General features: G+C 47.0%; 1 protein-coding gene across 1 annotated transcript; it reads right to left on the reverse strand.

Moving 5' to 3' along the window:
• Positions 1-1,731: 1,731 nt before the first annotated feature.
• Positions 1,732-8,247, reverse strand: LOC123116438 (uncharacterized). Its single transcript, XM_044537394.1, has 5 exons — positions 8,025-8,247; positions 7,652-7,928; positions 5,729-5,890; positions 5,575-5,638; positions 1,732-2,158 (listed from the first exon to the last, which is right to left on the reverse strand). The coding sequence occupies exons 1-5, from the start codon at positions 8,163-8,165 to the stop codon at positions 2,017-2,019; spliced, it is 786 nt and encodes a 261-aa protein (XP_044393329.1). The 5' UTR covers positions 8,166-8,247; the 3' UTR covers positions 1,732-2,016.
• Positions 8,248-16,212: the final 7,965 nt, after the last annotated feature.

A 16,212-nucleotide genomic window follows, 5' to 3' on the forward strand; every position in this document is an offset into this window, starting at 1 on the left:
GTGTGCAATGCATTATTATGTAGTTGCACGAGTTTGTATGGATTAGAGGTATGCTAATTGACGTGTTCGGTTGTGAGAAGGGAAATATGAGGCTTGACCGGTTAGTGTCCGCGGACGCGCCCGAGCGCGTCTGCAGGCGTTTGAGGGGTCGGATTTGCCAAGTCTGACTGTAGATGCTCTTAGGGCATCTCCGAAGCCGACTCCTCAAACCACCTGCATACATCCGGACACACGGTCTTGACGTGTTTTGCCATCCAACACGGGTCTGTATTGGTCCGCTGGTTGTCCGGACGCCCCCCCACCCACAAACCAGAGGCAAAGTTGGTGGTGGTGGTGGTGGGGGTGTGTGTTTGCGGGCGTCCAGACCGCTGCCACGTCCTCTTGTGGCTGCCCCGGCCCACCCAAACCCCCTCCCTCGCCCCACGTGCTTCCCTTTTGAAACGGACAGCGCTGCTCCAGATCGTAAGTGTCGCATTCATGCCTGGCCAGAGCGGACGCGGCCTCTCATTACTGTCGGCATTGAAGTGGCGCGCCACCCATGCCGCTTCTCGGTGCATGCGACTGCTTCGCGTTCAAATGACACCATAGTGGTCCATATTAATGATGTGCGGTTGCAGAGGAAACTACTCCGACGCCACCCGTACATCCGTCTGTCTTTTGCCCGCTATATAAACTTCAGCCTAGGCCATAGCCACAGTCATCTTCGACTCCTTTCCCTTCTCCCCACCATGCCCAACATAGCCTTATCGTGCTCCAAAGACATCTCGGACGACCTCTCGTCCATCGAGAAGGAGATGGCCGCTATTGCTGCTGGCTGGCAGGCCGGCAGGCTGACGGAGGTTGTCGACGTCCCAATGGAGGACGTGGCCAAGGACGAGCTGGCACCACTCTCCTCATCGGTACATGTTGGCATCACCATCGGCGAGGCCCATGCCAACTATATGGACATGATGTGGGAGGAGCAGGAGGCCAAGTTCCAGGAGGCACGGGCCGACCAGGCCTACAACCTCCATCTCCTGATGAGCATCGACAAGTGGAGGAGCAACTCGTCGCTTCCACGGCCACCGCGTCGGATGCAGACGCTCAAGTTCTACCGCTCCGCCCGTGACATCCGTCGTGACCGCTAGCTGTACCGCCAATAACAGGCAGAACTACAGACCACCTACAAGATGGACGAGGCGGAGGACGAGGTGTTCAGAAAAGAGACGAGGAGGACATCACTAGCTCCGCCAAGGCCACACCCGCCACCACGACCCTGAAGTTAGCACGTCTGCGGGCGCTGCCGACAACAAGGAAGCGTAGTGTCAACGTAGGTTGCCGCCACCCGGGTCCCAAAAAGGCCATCGCTCTTCCCCTCCCCCTGAATCCAAGCTTGGCAAGCTGAAAATCACCGACCGATTAGCCGCTCAGGCTGCGATGGCGAGTGGAATTCTCGGGGCTCATGGCCGAACATGAGGAACGGGTGCTGTCGATCATTTAGATTAGTTTTAGAATAGGGTTTAGTTTAAAATTGTCCAAAATGTTATCAATTTGGTCTGGTTTATATGAAAACTATCTGAATTGAAATGCATTCAAAATGTATGCTGATAGCGTTGGATGACCGCCTCCCGCATCCGTGTCAGCGGACTGGTACTCCCGGTTCTTGGACGAATGGGGGAGAGAATTTGCGGGGCAGCGTTGGAGATGCCCTTAGCAAATAATACTTGTATGCTCTCAATATATTATATATGGTGATTGAGTTTTAGTTAGAAAATTGTGCATAATAAAATACTTCTCCTCTTAGACACCGAGAGATCATCTCTACACATAACATAAGAGAAACAAACTCCTCTCTGTCGATCCTATGTAGCATACTTGAGAGAAGGCTGAGATCACTTCACTATATACATGTCGCAAACATTCAGAAATAACTCCATAACAAGTACATTGTTCGATCTGATAATCATATGGAATATGGAGCACTTATCATCGATGACCTTGGAGAAAAGACGGCCACTCCACTAGCAGGATCAACATTTAGAAACAACTCACTAGCTTGCCTCTGCCCTCCTCAGTTTTTAGTAGTTCTATAACCACAGCCAAATAATATTTGCTATACTTCTTCTGACCACTTATGTCTTGAAGGAATGATATGACATAGAAGGCATAAACGGGTGTCCTATGAGCATAGAATTAATAAAATGTTAACCAACAAAGACATTATTAAGAGATACTGAGTGTAGATTTTTGGCTCCCAGTCTCCATGGAGACCGAATACATATTCTATCTATTAAATGGTAAGCATTGCATTTGGCAAATATCCACTCTCTTTTTTCTAGTCACCGGACAACTCAATATTTTTACACGATGTTAAATAACACTCTGTAGTGCATAAAAATCGACACATACTTGCATGTTAGCACTAAGTGTTGTTAAGGTGCTGCTAGAAGGAGGGCGCGAGAGGACCGACCGGGGGCCTTTTTGCCCACAGCCGGGCAAGAAGGAATTTCCTTCTTAATTCTTGCTTGATTAGATTGATACATCTCCTCTCTTTATATAGAGAGGTTTATTTAGACTTACTTGACCCCTAAACAAGCGACCCTCATCTCTAATTAACCCTAAGAAAAAATGGGCTATACCACCGGCCCAGGCCTATTACTTACTCTAACACTACACCCCATCTGGACATGCAGCTTGTCCTCGAGCTGCAGCCTAACCAACTTATAACCAGGATTCGACGCAACACAAATCTAGCACCTAAAAACAAGCCTTTTACATCTCGGCTTGTTTTATTACTCTCAACCTGAAATGGACTGGGACACTTTATTGTGGACCCCTCAACAAAAAGTAGACACCATCTGCACGTCGGACGTGCATGTGTACAACCACCTGGATCCCATGAACACCACGTGGACCAAAGGAGTGCATGTGTATGGCCACCTGGAAGTGGTCGCAAGAGCGACCAGCAGAGGCGTCCTTGCGGCGGCTGCCGGCGGAAAGTAGTGGTGCTACGCGGTGCGCTCTTGTCGGTGACACCCTGCCTTCTCCCTGCCGAACGACTATTGGTCTACACCGCACATGGAAGAGTGGAGGGCTTGCGATGGAGAATGACGAGGAGGGGTGCGCCCCCCCAACCGCCGATGTCGCAGTCTTTGAGGTCGCTGCCCGCGGGGAAAACAGCATGCCCGCCGCCCGTGGGGGAAACCGCATGCCCAAGATCCCCGACGCAGCAGATGAGATCGATGTCCTTTGCGCAGCGAAGGGTAACTTGGAGGAGCAGCAGCTGCAGACCACGCATCTCCCGCACATGCCGACGCGCCAGGAGGCCGCGCGCAGCAGCCTGCAGCCTCACCGCCACCGACACGTGGCGGGTAGCAATCCAAGACGAAAACGGTAACGGCGACGGCGGGGACTGGACTTGGTGAAGCGGGACTCCCGTCGGTGTGGTCGATGCGGGACCGGAGCTGACCGGTGGTGGCTGCTGCAGCTGCAGCGGCTGCTGCGGTGGCGCACCGGGCGTGGCGGAGGCTACCAGGAGCGACGGTTGCCACTGCAGCCAGAGCTGGGCGGTGGTGGCGATGGATGGCAGCTGCAGCGGCTGCTATAGTGGCCCGACGAGCGCGGCGAAGGCCGCCTGGTGTGGCGGCAGCCACGGCAGCCACAGCAGCGCGGGGCGGCGATGAGCGCTAGAGGCGCGGCGGGAGCCGGCGGCGGCAGCTACAGCTGGGGCTGCATCGTCCCAGCGAACGCCGCGAAGGCCCCTGGATGCGGCAAGTACCACGGCAGGGGCGGTGGCCCGGTGGCGACGGTCAACGGCAGGGGCGGCGGCGGCCCGTAGGGGCTGGCCAGGTACAACCGGATCCCCTGAACGGCTATGACGAGGTCGTTGAGGACCCCGGTGATCTCCTCCTGGGTGTAGGCGGCGGCCGGTGGTGCGGTGGAGGGCGCCGGCATCTGGGCGGTGGCGGCGCTGGAGGATGCGACCAACGGCGCGGACGGGGAGGGCAGCGGCGCGGTTTAGATGGCCAGCGGCGCGGTGGTGACGGTCGGCAGCTGAAGCGACGGGGTGGGCAGCGACGAAGACATGATCGAAACTGAGCTACCTGATACCAAATTGTTAAGGTGCTGCTAGAAGGAGGGCGCGGGAGGGCCGACCGGGGGCCTTTTTGCCCACGGCCGGGCAAGAGGGAAGGAATTTCCTTCTTAATTCTTGCTTGATTAGATTGATACATCTCCTCTCTTTATATAAAGAGGTTTACTTGACTCCCAAGCAAGGCTTACTTGACCCCTAAGCAAGCAACCCTTATCATTAATTAACCCTAAGACTAACGGGCTATACCGCCAGCCCAGACCCATTACGTACTCTAACAAGTGTATCTTTAAAGTTTGGCTTCTACTACCTCCGTAAAGAAATATATCAGCGTTTAGATTATTAAAATAGTGATCAATACGCTCTTAAAATTCTTTACAGAGGGAGTAGTTTATTTTGATGCATAAATCAACAGTAAATTGGAATGGTAGCACCATGCATATAGTATCCCAAAAAGAAGTGTCAACGTTGCTTCATTTAGGTGCATAAACTAAAATACTGACAAGGTATAGCACCTTGCATACTTTATTAATTTATTAAATCAAATTCAGGTACTTCCTCTAATCCATATTACATATCGCTCAAACAGACGTATCTAGACGTATTTCAGTGCTAGATACATTTATTTGAGTGACCCCCCCAATGATAAAGATAAATGTAATATAGTGTGAGGGAACTTGGTGCACTCGAGCGCTTGTGCACCCGACAGGCAAAATTAATTTAGTAATTAAAAAGTAAAAAAAATCTTGAAAATGTCTGCAAACATACATGACCAAAAGTTGTGCCCATATAAAAAGTTTCACGAAGGAATACCATCCAGGGGCAACAGAAAACATCAAGACTATATATAAGTTACTGTTCATGAGGTTTGTACTAGGATTTTTTTTTTGCCTGAGGTCAACAGAAGTTTATTCATGTGATAAACTTTTTATACGGGTACAAAAGTAGGTCAACTTTATATCCAAAAAAGTTTCAGGAGTTTTTGACTTATATGTAAGTAATGAAAAAAAAATCCTTATCGGGTGCACCAACACCCAGGTGCATCAAGCTATTTACCCTAAGATAATAGATGTTACTTGGATTTGATATGTACATCTATTATTAATGTATTTTTTATAAAGATACATTTATTTCACCCCAAAATTTACCTTGACTTGACCATATAATTATAAGATGTATAAGTAATACATATCAACAACGTACTAGCGCAAATATGCCTAGAACCTTGCATCGTCAAGGTGGAGTGCAATGCCTTGTGTAAAGGGTGTGAACACTATTTTTCTGCATTCACAACATATAATTGTGTCACTGGAATATGATGGTTCTTTAGATGTCTCTAAACAAATTTGAGGGATGTAAATATTCCTTTTGTATGTTTGAAACTCATGCCATCTAAAGTTAAAGTAGAACTGCAGAGCCATGGCCATTTTGGAAAAAATATATTATTCTGCATTTTTCTTCATCTAAAAAATAACATGCGTCTTAGTGTAAGCTGATACTCATACCTGATAGCATCAATGAGAGCAAGATTTTTCCTGAAATCTTTCACGGCCATGATTATGACAATAACTGCATAGAAAGAAAAGTATAGTATTTCACATGGCTTCATAAATCAGACATACAAGTTTCGATTTTAAACTGTGTAGTACGATAACTGACCGAACTTGAGCTGCCCGAACAGGTCATTCGAGAACCCCTGTCTCCGGACGTGAGACCCTAAGACGCTTAGCCTGTAGAATGCGTAACCCAGTACAACATCTAGAAATGTTGAGGGGTCTAGCTTCCAGAGTTGATAGCAACCGATGCATGCAACAAGCACACCTGAAGAAGGAAGAAATAAATTCCTAAATTTTGGGATGAGACGATAACGACCAACAATTGAATGAGATTAGAGCAGCAAACCATTTTGTATATATCAACTAAAGTTATGTACTAATGATACTGGTAATGACTAATGATACAGAGGTAGTATGAACATCCCCTCCCCTCAATCTTCATTCGCACCCCCTTGCGCACATTCTATCTGTTATAATGCCCATCACTATCGAACTCCTTCCACCTTCTCACCTTACCATCACCAGTTAGGCCGCCTCCCTCTTTCCCCTCGCCTTTTCCTTGATCTTCTATATACCGATTGTCCTCTTCCCCCTTCTCCCTACATCCGATGGCAAGGGAACTAGCAAGCATTTGAATTCATTCCCTACGTTTCATATATGAAGCTTATTGGATGGAGTAAATGGAACAAACAATGAAGGTATACAAGACATCAATGAGAAAGCAAAAAATCACATTGCCGAAAAGAATGGATAATTTGTGGCCCACTTATTTCCTTGGCTTGTTTGGTTTTGTGTGTATCTGCGCAAGCTGCCTAGGAGCAGTATCCCGAGATTCTCCTTGGACCCAAACAAGGGTGCACCCCAAACTTCTCCACGAAATTATTCCACACCGCAATCGTGTGACCTGGTAGCAGTACCTCCAGATCCAACCCAAGCTATTTTTTGCTATATTAGGTTGGATCAATCGTGTAAGAGAACAATATTAGCTGGTTGGTCCGTGTTTAATTTGCATTCTAAATTTTGTCCAAAGTGAAGTGAATCTCTTGAGCTTTTTATGTTTGTTTTCGGGTAGGATGATTGCACAATTCGAATATTGGACACCGTTGTGAATAATGAGTGTATATGTGTTATGTATTTTATGCCCACTTGTACTTACTCAATTATACATTGACACTGTGTTTTATTGTAATTTTGCTCTTTATGATGTTCTTTCAATTCAGGCTCACTTCTGAAGTCAATTAGTGATATATAACGGCATTATCTTTTAATCAGGGCACAACTTAAATTCAGGGGCATCATATAAAGATTTCAGTTAGCGATCATCCATCCACTCTGACATTTTTCTTCATCTAAAAAATAACAAGCTAGGCCAAGCAAACCTACATGTCAACAAGAAGTGACCCAAAATGCCCACGCCTCCCGCTGTGGCATCTCACAGCACCCAATTCCTCTCCTACTACTGCTTTTGTTCTCCAATCTATATATTAAAGCCCGTTCAAGATTAAAGTCCAATAATCCCCATTCTTCACGTATGGGAGCATCGGCCGAGATCACCTCCACTCTTATTTTGTGTATTGTTTGTAAATGCAGCATTTGTATTATGCCCTCCTTGAGGATGTATCTCATTTTCTTGTTCGGCCTTGTTTTGCTGTGCCCGTAGCGTAGACCCCTTTCTCTTCTCTTGTTTACCCATGTATTACCTCTGTTTCGAAATATAAGTCGTTCGGAGAGTTCAGTTTACACTCCCCCAACGACTTATATTTCGAAAGGCAGAGAGTTTATCTTTTTGTGGACCTCCGTTCGCATGGTTTGGTTGTATGGTTGTTGTTGCTTTATCTATAAAGCCAGTGTGGAGTCTTTTTGGGTAAGCAACTCCGTGGCAGATGTCCTAGCTAGAGGTGGTTGCAAGTTGCAACCCACCAGCGCTTGTGTCACCAGATTCTATTTCGCTGCTTCTGCTGAACGATTGGCAATGTTTGAATCAAGCTGCTTTTACTGTATAAAAAAACGATCAAGCTATACATACCGAATGGCATGTCGATGTGGTCGTCCTCGACGTCGTAGACGGTCTTGAGAGAGCGGATGTCGCCGAAGTTGTCGACGAGCGCGCGGCACGCGTCGGCGGCCGCGGCCTTGAGCGCAGCCACCGCCTCCCTGGACTCGCGCACGAACCTGCGGTGGGTTTCCACGATGCCCTCCTCCACGTACTTGGGAGGGTCCTCGTCCCCCCACGGCCACCAGTAAGATTTCGTGTCAGCGCCACCGGCGGCGGCGGTGTCCACGTTGCGGCGCGGGGTGCAGAGCTGCAATCGACTGCACAAGTTAGTCACCGCAACGAGCGAGACGTGCAGGCATATGAACGGTGCAGGGCGACCGACTGATCGATCGACGGCGCTCACCAGCGACACGGGACGCGCCGTGCGTGGCGGCGCGAGGGGCGTTCGGGCGGCCGCGACGACGCGCGCGCGGAGGGGGGAAGAAGAGGCTGGGGCAAGAGGTCGCACGGCGCTCGCCCTAGGAAGCAAGGCCGGCGGCGTCATGACGCCCGAGCTCGAACGATCGATGCAAAGCCGGATCAGGGCTTAGACTTCGTAACCAACCAAGCGCATGCCCCCGTGCTTATTCAGGAATCAGGATATCGATCGGCTACGAGATCGCTTACAGCAACTCTAGTAGGCCCCGCAAAAAACCCCGACACGTAAAATAACTGCCAAAATGCGGGTCAACATGGAAAATCCCGCCCGAACAGACCCTGCAAACTCGACCGGTCCATAAAAAAATTTGAGGGGCGTGGCAAAACCTCGGCCCCAACCCACGAATACGCGGGTTTCCACATCGCTCCTACGGTGCCCCGTATCGCAGTGAAGCGGTTGGCGGGAGGGACATTTCAGCCCGCGCCATTTCCCCACCTCCTTCCGCCGCCGCCCGCCGTTGGTTCCGCCCGTCCGCCGCTGGCGATTCCGGCCAAATCTGCGGGCGGAACCGCGCTGCGAGGGCGTCCCCCACCCTCCACCATCGATACGCTGCACCGCCCCCCGGATCCGGCGAGAAGAGCCGCCCTCGTCGTTGTCGCCGCCGGGGATCGACCGCCCTTGAGCCGCTCCTCGTCGCCGCCCGGATCACCCGCCCCACGAGCCGCCGGTTTGTTTGTGCTTCGTGTCGAGCGCTCCGCGTAGTTGGTTGACGTGGCGTGCGCTTCTCGTTCATGTAGATGGAATTGAGCCCGTGCGAGAAGTTTTTGCTCTCTGATTCGTTCGATTCAGACGACTCGGATGTTGAGACGATGCTTTCAAACTTTCGGCAGCAGACATTGGTGATGGCTCTTGCCGTGAAGGAGACGAAGACGAGATCCGAAAGAGGCGGCGAGGATCGACCGTCGGGCGTCTTTGCATTCCTCAGAATCGTCATCTCAGGAACGATATGTTGATGCAAGACTACTTCGTGGAGAATCCAACATATCGACCGCACCTCTTCCGGAGAAGGTACCAAATGCGCCGATCCCTCTTTGTGAAAATTGTTCAAGCTTGTGAGGCAAATTGTCAATATTTTACTCAAAGGAGAAATGTTGCGGGCTTGAAGGGATTTAGTGCATATCAAAAAATCTCGGCATCTATGCGGGTGATTGCATACGGCGTTCCGGCTGACTATGCCGATGAGTACCTTCGCATTGGTGAAGATACCACAATTGAGTCAGTGCGTAGATTTGCCAAAGTGATCATCCGTGTCTTTGGTCCTGAATATCTTCGGCCACCCAACGAGGATGACACAAAGAAATTGATGGCATCTAATGAGAGAAGAGGTTGGCCTGACATGCGAGGTAGCATTGATTGTATGCATTGGACTTGAAAAAATTGCCCGGAGGCATGGCAGGGAATGTATTGTGGCAAGTCTCGTGATGCAACAGTTGTGCTAGAGGCCATAGCATTCAAGGATTTGTGGATTCCGCATTGCTTCTTTGGTATGCCGGGCACTCTCAATAATATCAATGTGTTGCAGCGATCTCAGTTGTTTGCTAGGCTTGCTAGTGGTGATGCTCCTACTTACAACTACACTATCAATGGGCATGAATACACAAAAGGGTACTATCTTGCAGATGGTATATACCCTCCTTGGTGCACATTTGTCAAGAGCATTACTAAAAAACAATGTTTCGCAAAGGTGCAAGAGGTAGCCCAAAAAGACATTAAAAGAGCATTCGGGGTTTTGCAATCTAGATTTTCCATTGTTCGTAGTCCTGCTCGTTTTTGGGACAAGCGGGCCATGAAAAACATCATGACATGTTGTGTTATCCTTCACAATATGATTCTCGAAGATGAGAAAGGCATGAACTTGGAGTTCTTCTACGACAATGTGGGTATCCGTGCCAAACCAGTTAAGAGACCCTAACCGCATTAGAGTTTTTTTTCAAACATACAAGGAGATTGAAAATGCAAACACCCACTTTCAGCTTCAGGAGGATCTCATTGAGCACCATTGGCAAAGGGTTGGACAGTAACAAACTCATTTTTCCAGTCATGTGTATTTGTATTTGTATTCGGGACAAGTTTTGTATTTCATTATTTGTGTTTGTATTCGGTGATTTAAATAATTATTTGTAATGTGGATGATTGTTGTATTGTGTTGGCATTGATAATTATGGTGTGGTATTGATATTTGCGGACCAGCGGGATACGGGATGCAGCGGCGCAAGAGCAGACCCCGCAAAGCCGACCCGTAAAAAAGTATATTTCACGAATATCCTTTTATACGGGTCCGTCTGGGGGGTTTGCCTCTGCGGCCGTCCGCGCCGGCCCGCAAAGCCGTTTTCTGTGAACTGCAAACACGTTTTGCGGGCCGGCGGATGCGGGGTCTGCTAGAGTTGCTCTTAGGTTTGGCTTATTATGTTGGGTTTGGTCAACCTTCGCTCCTCTCGTCCCAAGAAATTAAACTTAGGTTTGGCTTATTATGTTGGGTTTGGCCAGCCTTCGCTCCTCTCGTCCCAAGAAATCAAATATACCAAACTCATCTCAAATGAACCACAAACAAATTGTTCATCAATCAATAAAATTAAATTATTACACAAAATTTTCATCACACATACATTTTTTGTTTATAAACTCCTCGGGGGTGGCTAATCTTGGAATGACGATTTCTCATGTGATGCAAACAGTGACACCACTCGTGCCGCAAGCCATCACCAATGTATCGACCCAAATGAAAAGGCAAAAAGAGTTACCTCATCGGCATACTATCGATCACTTGGTAGCCATGGCTCTCGGCTGCGGCTGCGATGGACGGACACGTCAGACGAGGAGACGGAGGGCTGATCAGAGATGTGCTACGACCCATCGAACGAGGACGAGCCATCGCATTCAATGCCGATGCCTTTTTCTTCTTATTCTTTGACGCCCTCCTTTCAGTGCCTTCATTGCCTCCATTGGATTTCTCGCATGCTTTCCGCTGGCCAACGGAAGGGAAGGTCGACGAGCCATCATCGCGGTCTTGTTGCGTCCTTGCCACCGGCCTTTGCTATCAGCGGGGCGGCGAGAACAATTTTTTTGTCTCTGAAAGTGCAACTATCCCTGGGTGGTTTTGGTAATGATTAACAACATATAGCTCATTAAACTAATGCCATTTCAAGATAAATATTTCAGGAAAGTTCAATGATTGGCATGGCATGGATTAGGACTATGGACCCCTCAAAATGCTAAGGACAAAAGCTCTAAAGTCCAAGACTCTACATTTTCTATTTTTAGTGATCCAAGATCACATTGAGTCTATAGGAAAGCCAATACTATTAAAAGGGGATGAGGTGTTGCTTAATGGTTGCTTGCTCAAAATGCTTAGTGATATGCTCCAAAGCCCTCAACCACTTTCTCATATCCACATATGTCCCAAACCAAAAGTCAAACTCGGCCCCACCGATTTGATCCATCCGGCGCCACCGAGTTCATTTGACATAGCCACTGCGAGAAACCCTAGTCACTTCGGCCTCACCGATAGGGATCTCGGTCTCACCGAGATGGGGTTGCAAACTATATGTTTCCCTTCGTAACATTTCAGTCTAACCGAGATGAGCGATCGGTCCCACCGAGTCTGCAATGCAAACTCTCTATTTCCTTTTCGTAATGCTTTGGTCCCACCGAGACGAGCGAATCAGTCCCACCGAGTTTGCCTGACCAACTCTCTAGTTAGTTTATTACCAAAGTTGGTCCAACCGAGTTTGTGTAATAGGTCAAACCGAGATTACATTATGCCCTAACCCTAATGATATCGGTCCCACCGGGTTGACATGTCGGTCCCACCAAAATTGCCTAACGGTCACATTATGTGCTAAATCGGTTCGACTGAGTTTTCTGATTCGGTCCCACCGAGTTTGGTATATTGTGTGTAATGGTTAGATTTTTTGTGGAGGCTATATATACCCCTCCACCCTCTCCTCATTCATGAGGGAAGCCATCAGCACGAGCCTACACTTCCACTACCCATTTTCTGAGAGAGAACCACCTACTCATGTGTTGAGGCCAAGATATTCCAATCCAACCATATGAATCTTGATCTCTAGCCTTCCCCAAGTTGCTTTCCACTTAAATCATCTTTCCACCAAATCTAATCCTATGAGAGTGTGTTGAGTGTTGGGGAGACTAGCATTTGAAGCACAAGAGCAAGGAGTTCATCATCAACACACCATCTATTACCTTTTGGAGAGTGGTGTCTCCTAGATTGGTTAGGTGTCACTTGGGAGCCTCTGACAAGATTGTGGAGTTGAACCAAGGAGTTTGTAAGGGCAAGGAGATCGCCTACTTCATGAAGATCTACCCTAGTGAGGCAAGTCCTTCGTGGGCGATGGACATGGTGGGATAGACAAGGTTGCTTCTTCGTGGACCCTTCGTGGGTGGAGCCCTTCGTGGACTCGCCTAGCCGTTACCCTTTGTGGGTTGAAGTCTTCATCAAAGTGGATGTACGATAGCACCACCTATAGGAACGACGCCAGAAACATCCATGTCTCCAATTGCGTTTGCACACTCCAATCCCATCCCTTTACATTCTTGCAAGTTGCATGCTTTACTTTCCATTGCTCATATACTCTTTGCATGCTTGCATGAATTGTGTTAAGATTGCTTGACTTGTGCTAAGTTGATAAAATCTGCCAAGAACTAAAATTGGGAAAAGGTTAAGTTTTTATTTGGTCAAGTAGTCTAATCACCCCCTCTAGACATACTTTCGATCCTACAATTGGTATCAGAGCTTTGGTCTCCATTTGCCTTAATTTCCATAGCTTGTGGTGATCATAGCCTTGGTTTCACAACCTAGGAGAGTATGGCGTCTAGCGAGGGAAATTATCACCGTAGAGGACCTTACTTTGATGGTACTAATTTTGCTAGTTGGAAGCATAAGATGAAAATGCATATTCTTGGGCATAACCCCGCCGTTTGGGATATTGTGTGTATTGGCTTGAAAGGTGAATTCTTTGATGGGAGAGAACCGAACCATGAAGCTACCGCAGGAGAATTGAAGATGCTGCAATACAACGCTCAAGCTTGTGATATCCTCTTCAATGGATTGTGCCCTGAAGAATTTAACAAAATCAGCCGCCTTGAGAATGCAAAGGAAATTTGGGATACTTTGATTGATATGCATGAAGGTACCGACTCCGTCAAGGAATCCAAATTGGATGTGCTTCAAAGTCAACTTGACAAGTTCAAAATGAAGGATGGTGAAGGTGTCGCTGAAATGTACTCTAGGCTTGCTCTCATCACAAATGAGATTGCCCGCTTAGGAAGTGAAGAGATGACCGATAAATTCATCATCAAGAAGATCCTAAGAGCCTTGGATGGAAAATATGATCCCGTGTGCACATTAATCCAAATGATGCCCAATTACAAAGATCTCAAGCCAACGGAAGTCATTGGAAATTATTGCTCATGAGATGTCACTCAAGGATAAGGAAGAGCTTCACAACAAGTCAAGTGGTGCTTACAAAGCCTCATGTGATGCTCCTACGTCATCAAGTGAGAAATAAACCTTCAATGAGGAATTGAGCTTAATGGTGAAAAACTTCAACAAGTTCTACAAGAGTAGAAGCAAGGAAAGAAGCTCCAAGTCAAGGTCCTACAATGACAAAAGATCTTCGAGTCGTGAACATAATTGCTACAATTGTGGAAGACCCAGACACTACTCTAATGAGTGTACGGCTCCTTAAAAAAGGAGAGAAGATTCACCTAAAAGAAGAAGTAGAAGAGAAGAATCACCACCAAGAGAGAGAAGGAGTAGAGATGATCGTTATGAACGAAGAACCTCCCGGAGAAGCAAGGATTCAGAAGGGAAGGACAAATCATCAAAGAGCTACACAAAGCGAAGACATCAATCTCATGTTGGTGAATGGGTATCCGGCTCCGTCTCCAACCATCACCCCGACTCCGAATATACTCAAGATGAAGGTGTTTCCGGTCTAGCACTTGTGTCAACCAACTCCTACGACATATTTGACTCACCAAATGAAGGAATTGGAAGATGCTTCATGGCTAAAGGCCCAAAGGTATCACACCCCGAGTATGTTGATTTCAATAGTGATGAAGATGACTTGTTAGGTGATGATGATTTACTTGTTGACAACTCTAGTGATGAATACTATGATGAAACGTCAACTAATCATGCTAATCAAGATAAAACGAATGACGATGATAAGGAAAAGATTGAGCGTCTAACTAAAGGACTAAACACTCTTAGTTAGCTCATGAAACTACTTTGGAAGATCATCGAGAACTTTTAAAGACTCATGAGAAGTTATGCTTTGAAAAGCTCAAACTTGAGCAAGAACATGAGTTTTTAAAGGCAATCAATGATGATCTTCGCAAGAAAAGTTCTTCTTACATTGCCAAGCATTTACTCTTATCTACTTACACGCCACAAGTAAAGTCTAGCAACAAGAGTAAGAAAGATTCTTCTTCTAGTAGTAACAATAATCATGCTAAATCCAATGTTGTTGCTTCTAGTAGTTCTCTTAATTCCACTAATGATTCTCTTAGCCAAGTCACACTTGAGCAAGAAAATAGCTTATTGAAGGGAATTATAGAGAAAGGTGTCTACAAGAGCCTTGCCAGAAGTAAGCAATTTGAGGAAATTGTACGCAAGCAAGGAAGGCACTGATACGTCTCCAATGTATCTATAATTTATGAAGCATTCATGCTATTTTATTATCTGTTTTGAATGATTACGGGCTTTATTATACACTTTTATATTACTTTTGGGACTAACCTATTAACCGGAGGCCCAGCCCATATTGCTGTTTTATTGCCTGTTTCAGTATTTCGAAGAAAAGGAATATCAAACGGAGTCCAAACAGAATGAAACCTTCAGGAGCATGATTTTTGCAACGAACATGATTCGGGAGACTTGGAGTACAAGCCGGGGAAGCTTCGAGGAGGCCAGGAGATAGGAGGGCGCGCCCACCCCCCTGGGCGCCCCCTGTCTCGTGGGCCCCTCGTGGCTCCCCCGACCGACTTCTTTCGCCTATATATTCCCATATACCCTAAAACCATCGAATACGATAATAGATCGGGAGTTACGCCACCGCAAGCCTCTATAGGCACCAAAAACCTCTCGGGAGCCTGTTTCGGCACCTTGCCAGAGGGGGGATCCATCACCGGTAGCCATCTTCATCATTCCGGCGCTCTCCATGACGAGGAGGGAGTAGTTCACCCTCGGGGCTGAGGGTATGTACCAATAGCTATGTGTTTGATCTCTCTCTCTCTCTCGTGTTCTATCTATGGCACGATCTTGATGTATCGCGAGCTTTGTTATTATAGTTGGATCTTATGATGTTTCTCCCCCTCTACTCTCTTGTAATGGATTGAGTTTTCCCTTTGAAGTTATCTTATCGGATTGAGTCTTTAAGGATTTGAGAACACTTGATGTATGTCTTGCCGTGTTTATCTGTGGTGACAATGGGATATCACGTGATCCACTTGATGTATGTTTTGGTGATCAACTTGTGGGTTCTTTCCATGAACCTATGCCTAGGGGTTGGCACACATTTTCGTCTTGACTCTCCGGTAGAAACTTTGGGGCACTCTTTGAAGTACTTTGTGTTGGTTGGATAGATGAATTTGAGATTGTGTGATGCATATCGTATAATCATGCCCACGGATACTTGAGGTGACAATGGAGTATCTAGGTGACATTAGGGTTTTGGTTGATTTGTGTCTTAAGGTGTTATTCTAGTACGAACTCTTGAATAGATCGATCCGAAAGAATACCTTTGAGGTGGTTTTGTACCCTACCATAATCTCTTCGTTTGTTCTCCGCTATTAGTGGCTTTAGAGTGACTCTTTGTTGCATGTTGAGGGATTGTTATATGATCTATCTATGTTATTATTGTTGAGAGAACTTGCACTAGTGAAAGTATGAACCCTATGCCTTGTTTCCTAGCATTGCAATACCGTTTACGCTCACTTTTATCATTAATTACCTTGCTGTTTTTATATTTTCAGATTACAAAAACCTTTATCTACTATCCATATTGCACTTGTATCACTATCTCTTCGCCGAACTAGTGCACCTATACAATTTACCATTGTATTGGGTGTGTTGGGGACACAAGAGACT

This window comes from Triticum aestivum, chromosome 5B (assembly GCF_018294505.1).
Source record: "Triticum aestivum cultivar Chinese Spring chromosome 5B, IWGSC CS RefSeq v2.1, whole genome shotgun sequence".
NCBI classification, from domain to species: Eukaryota; Viridiplantae; Streptophyta; class Magnoliopsida; order Poales; family Poaceae; genus Triticum; species Triticum aestivum.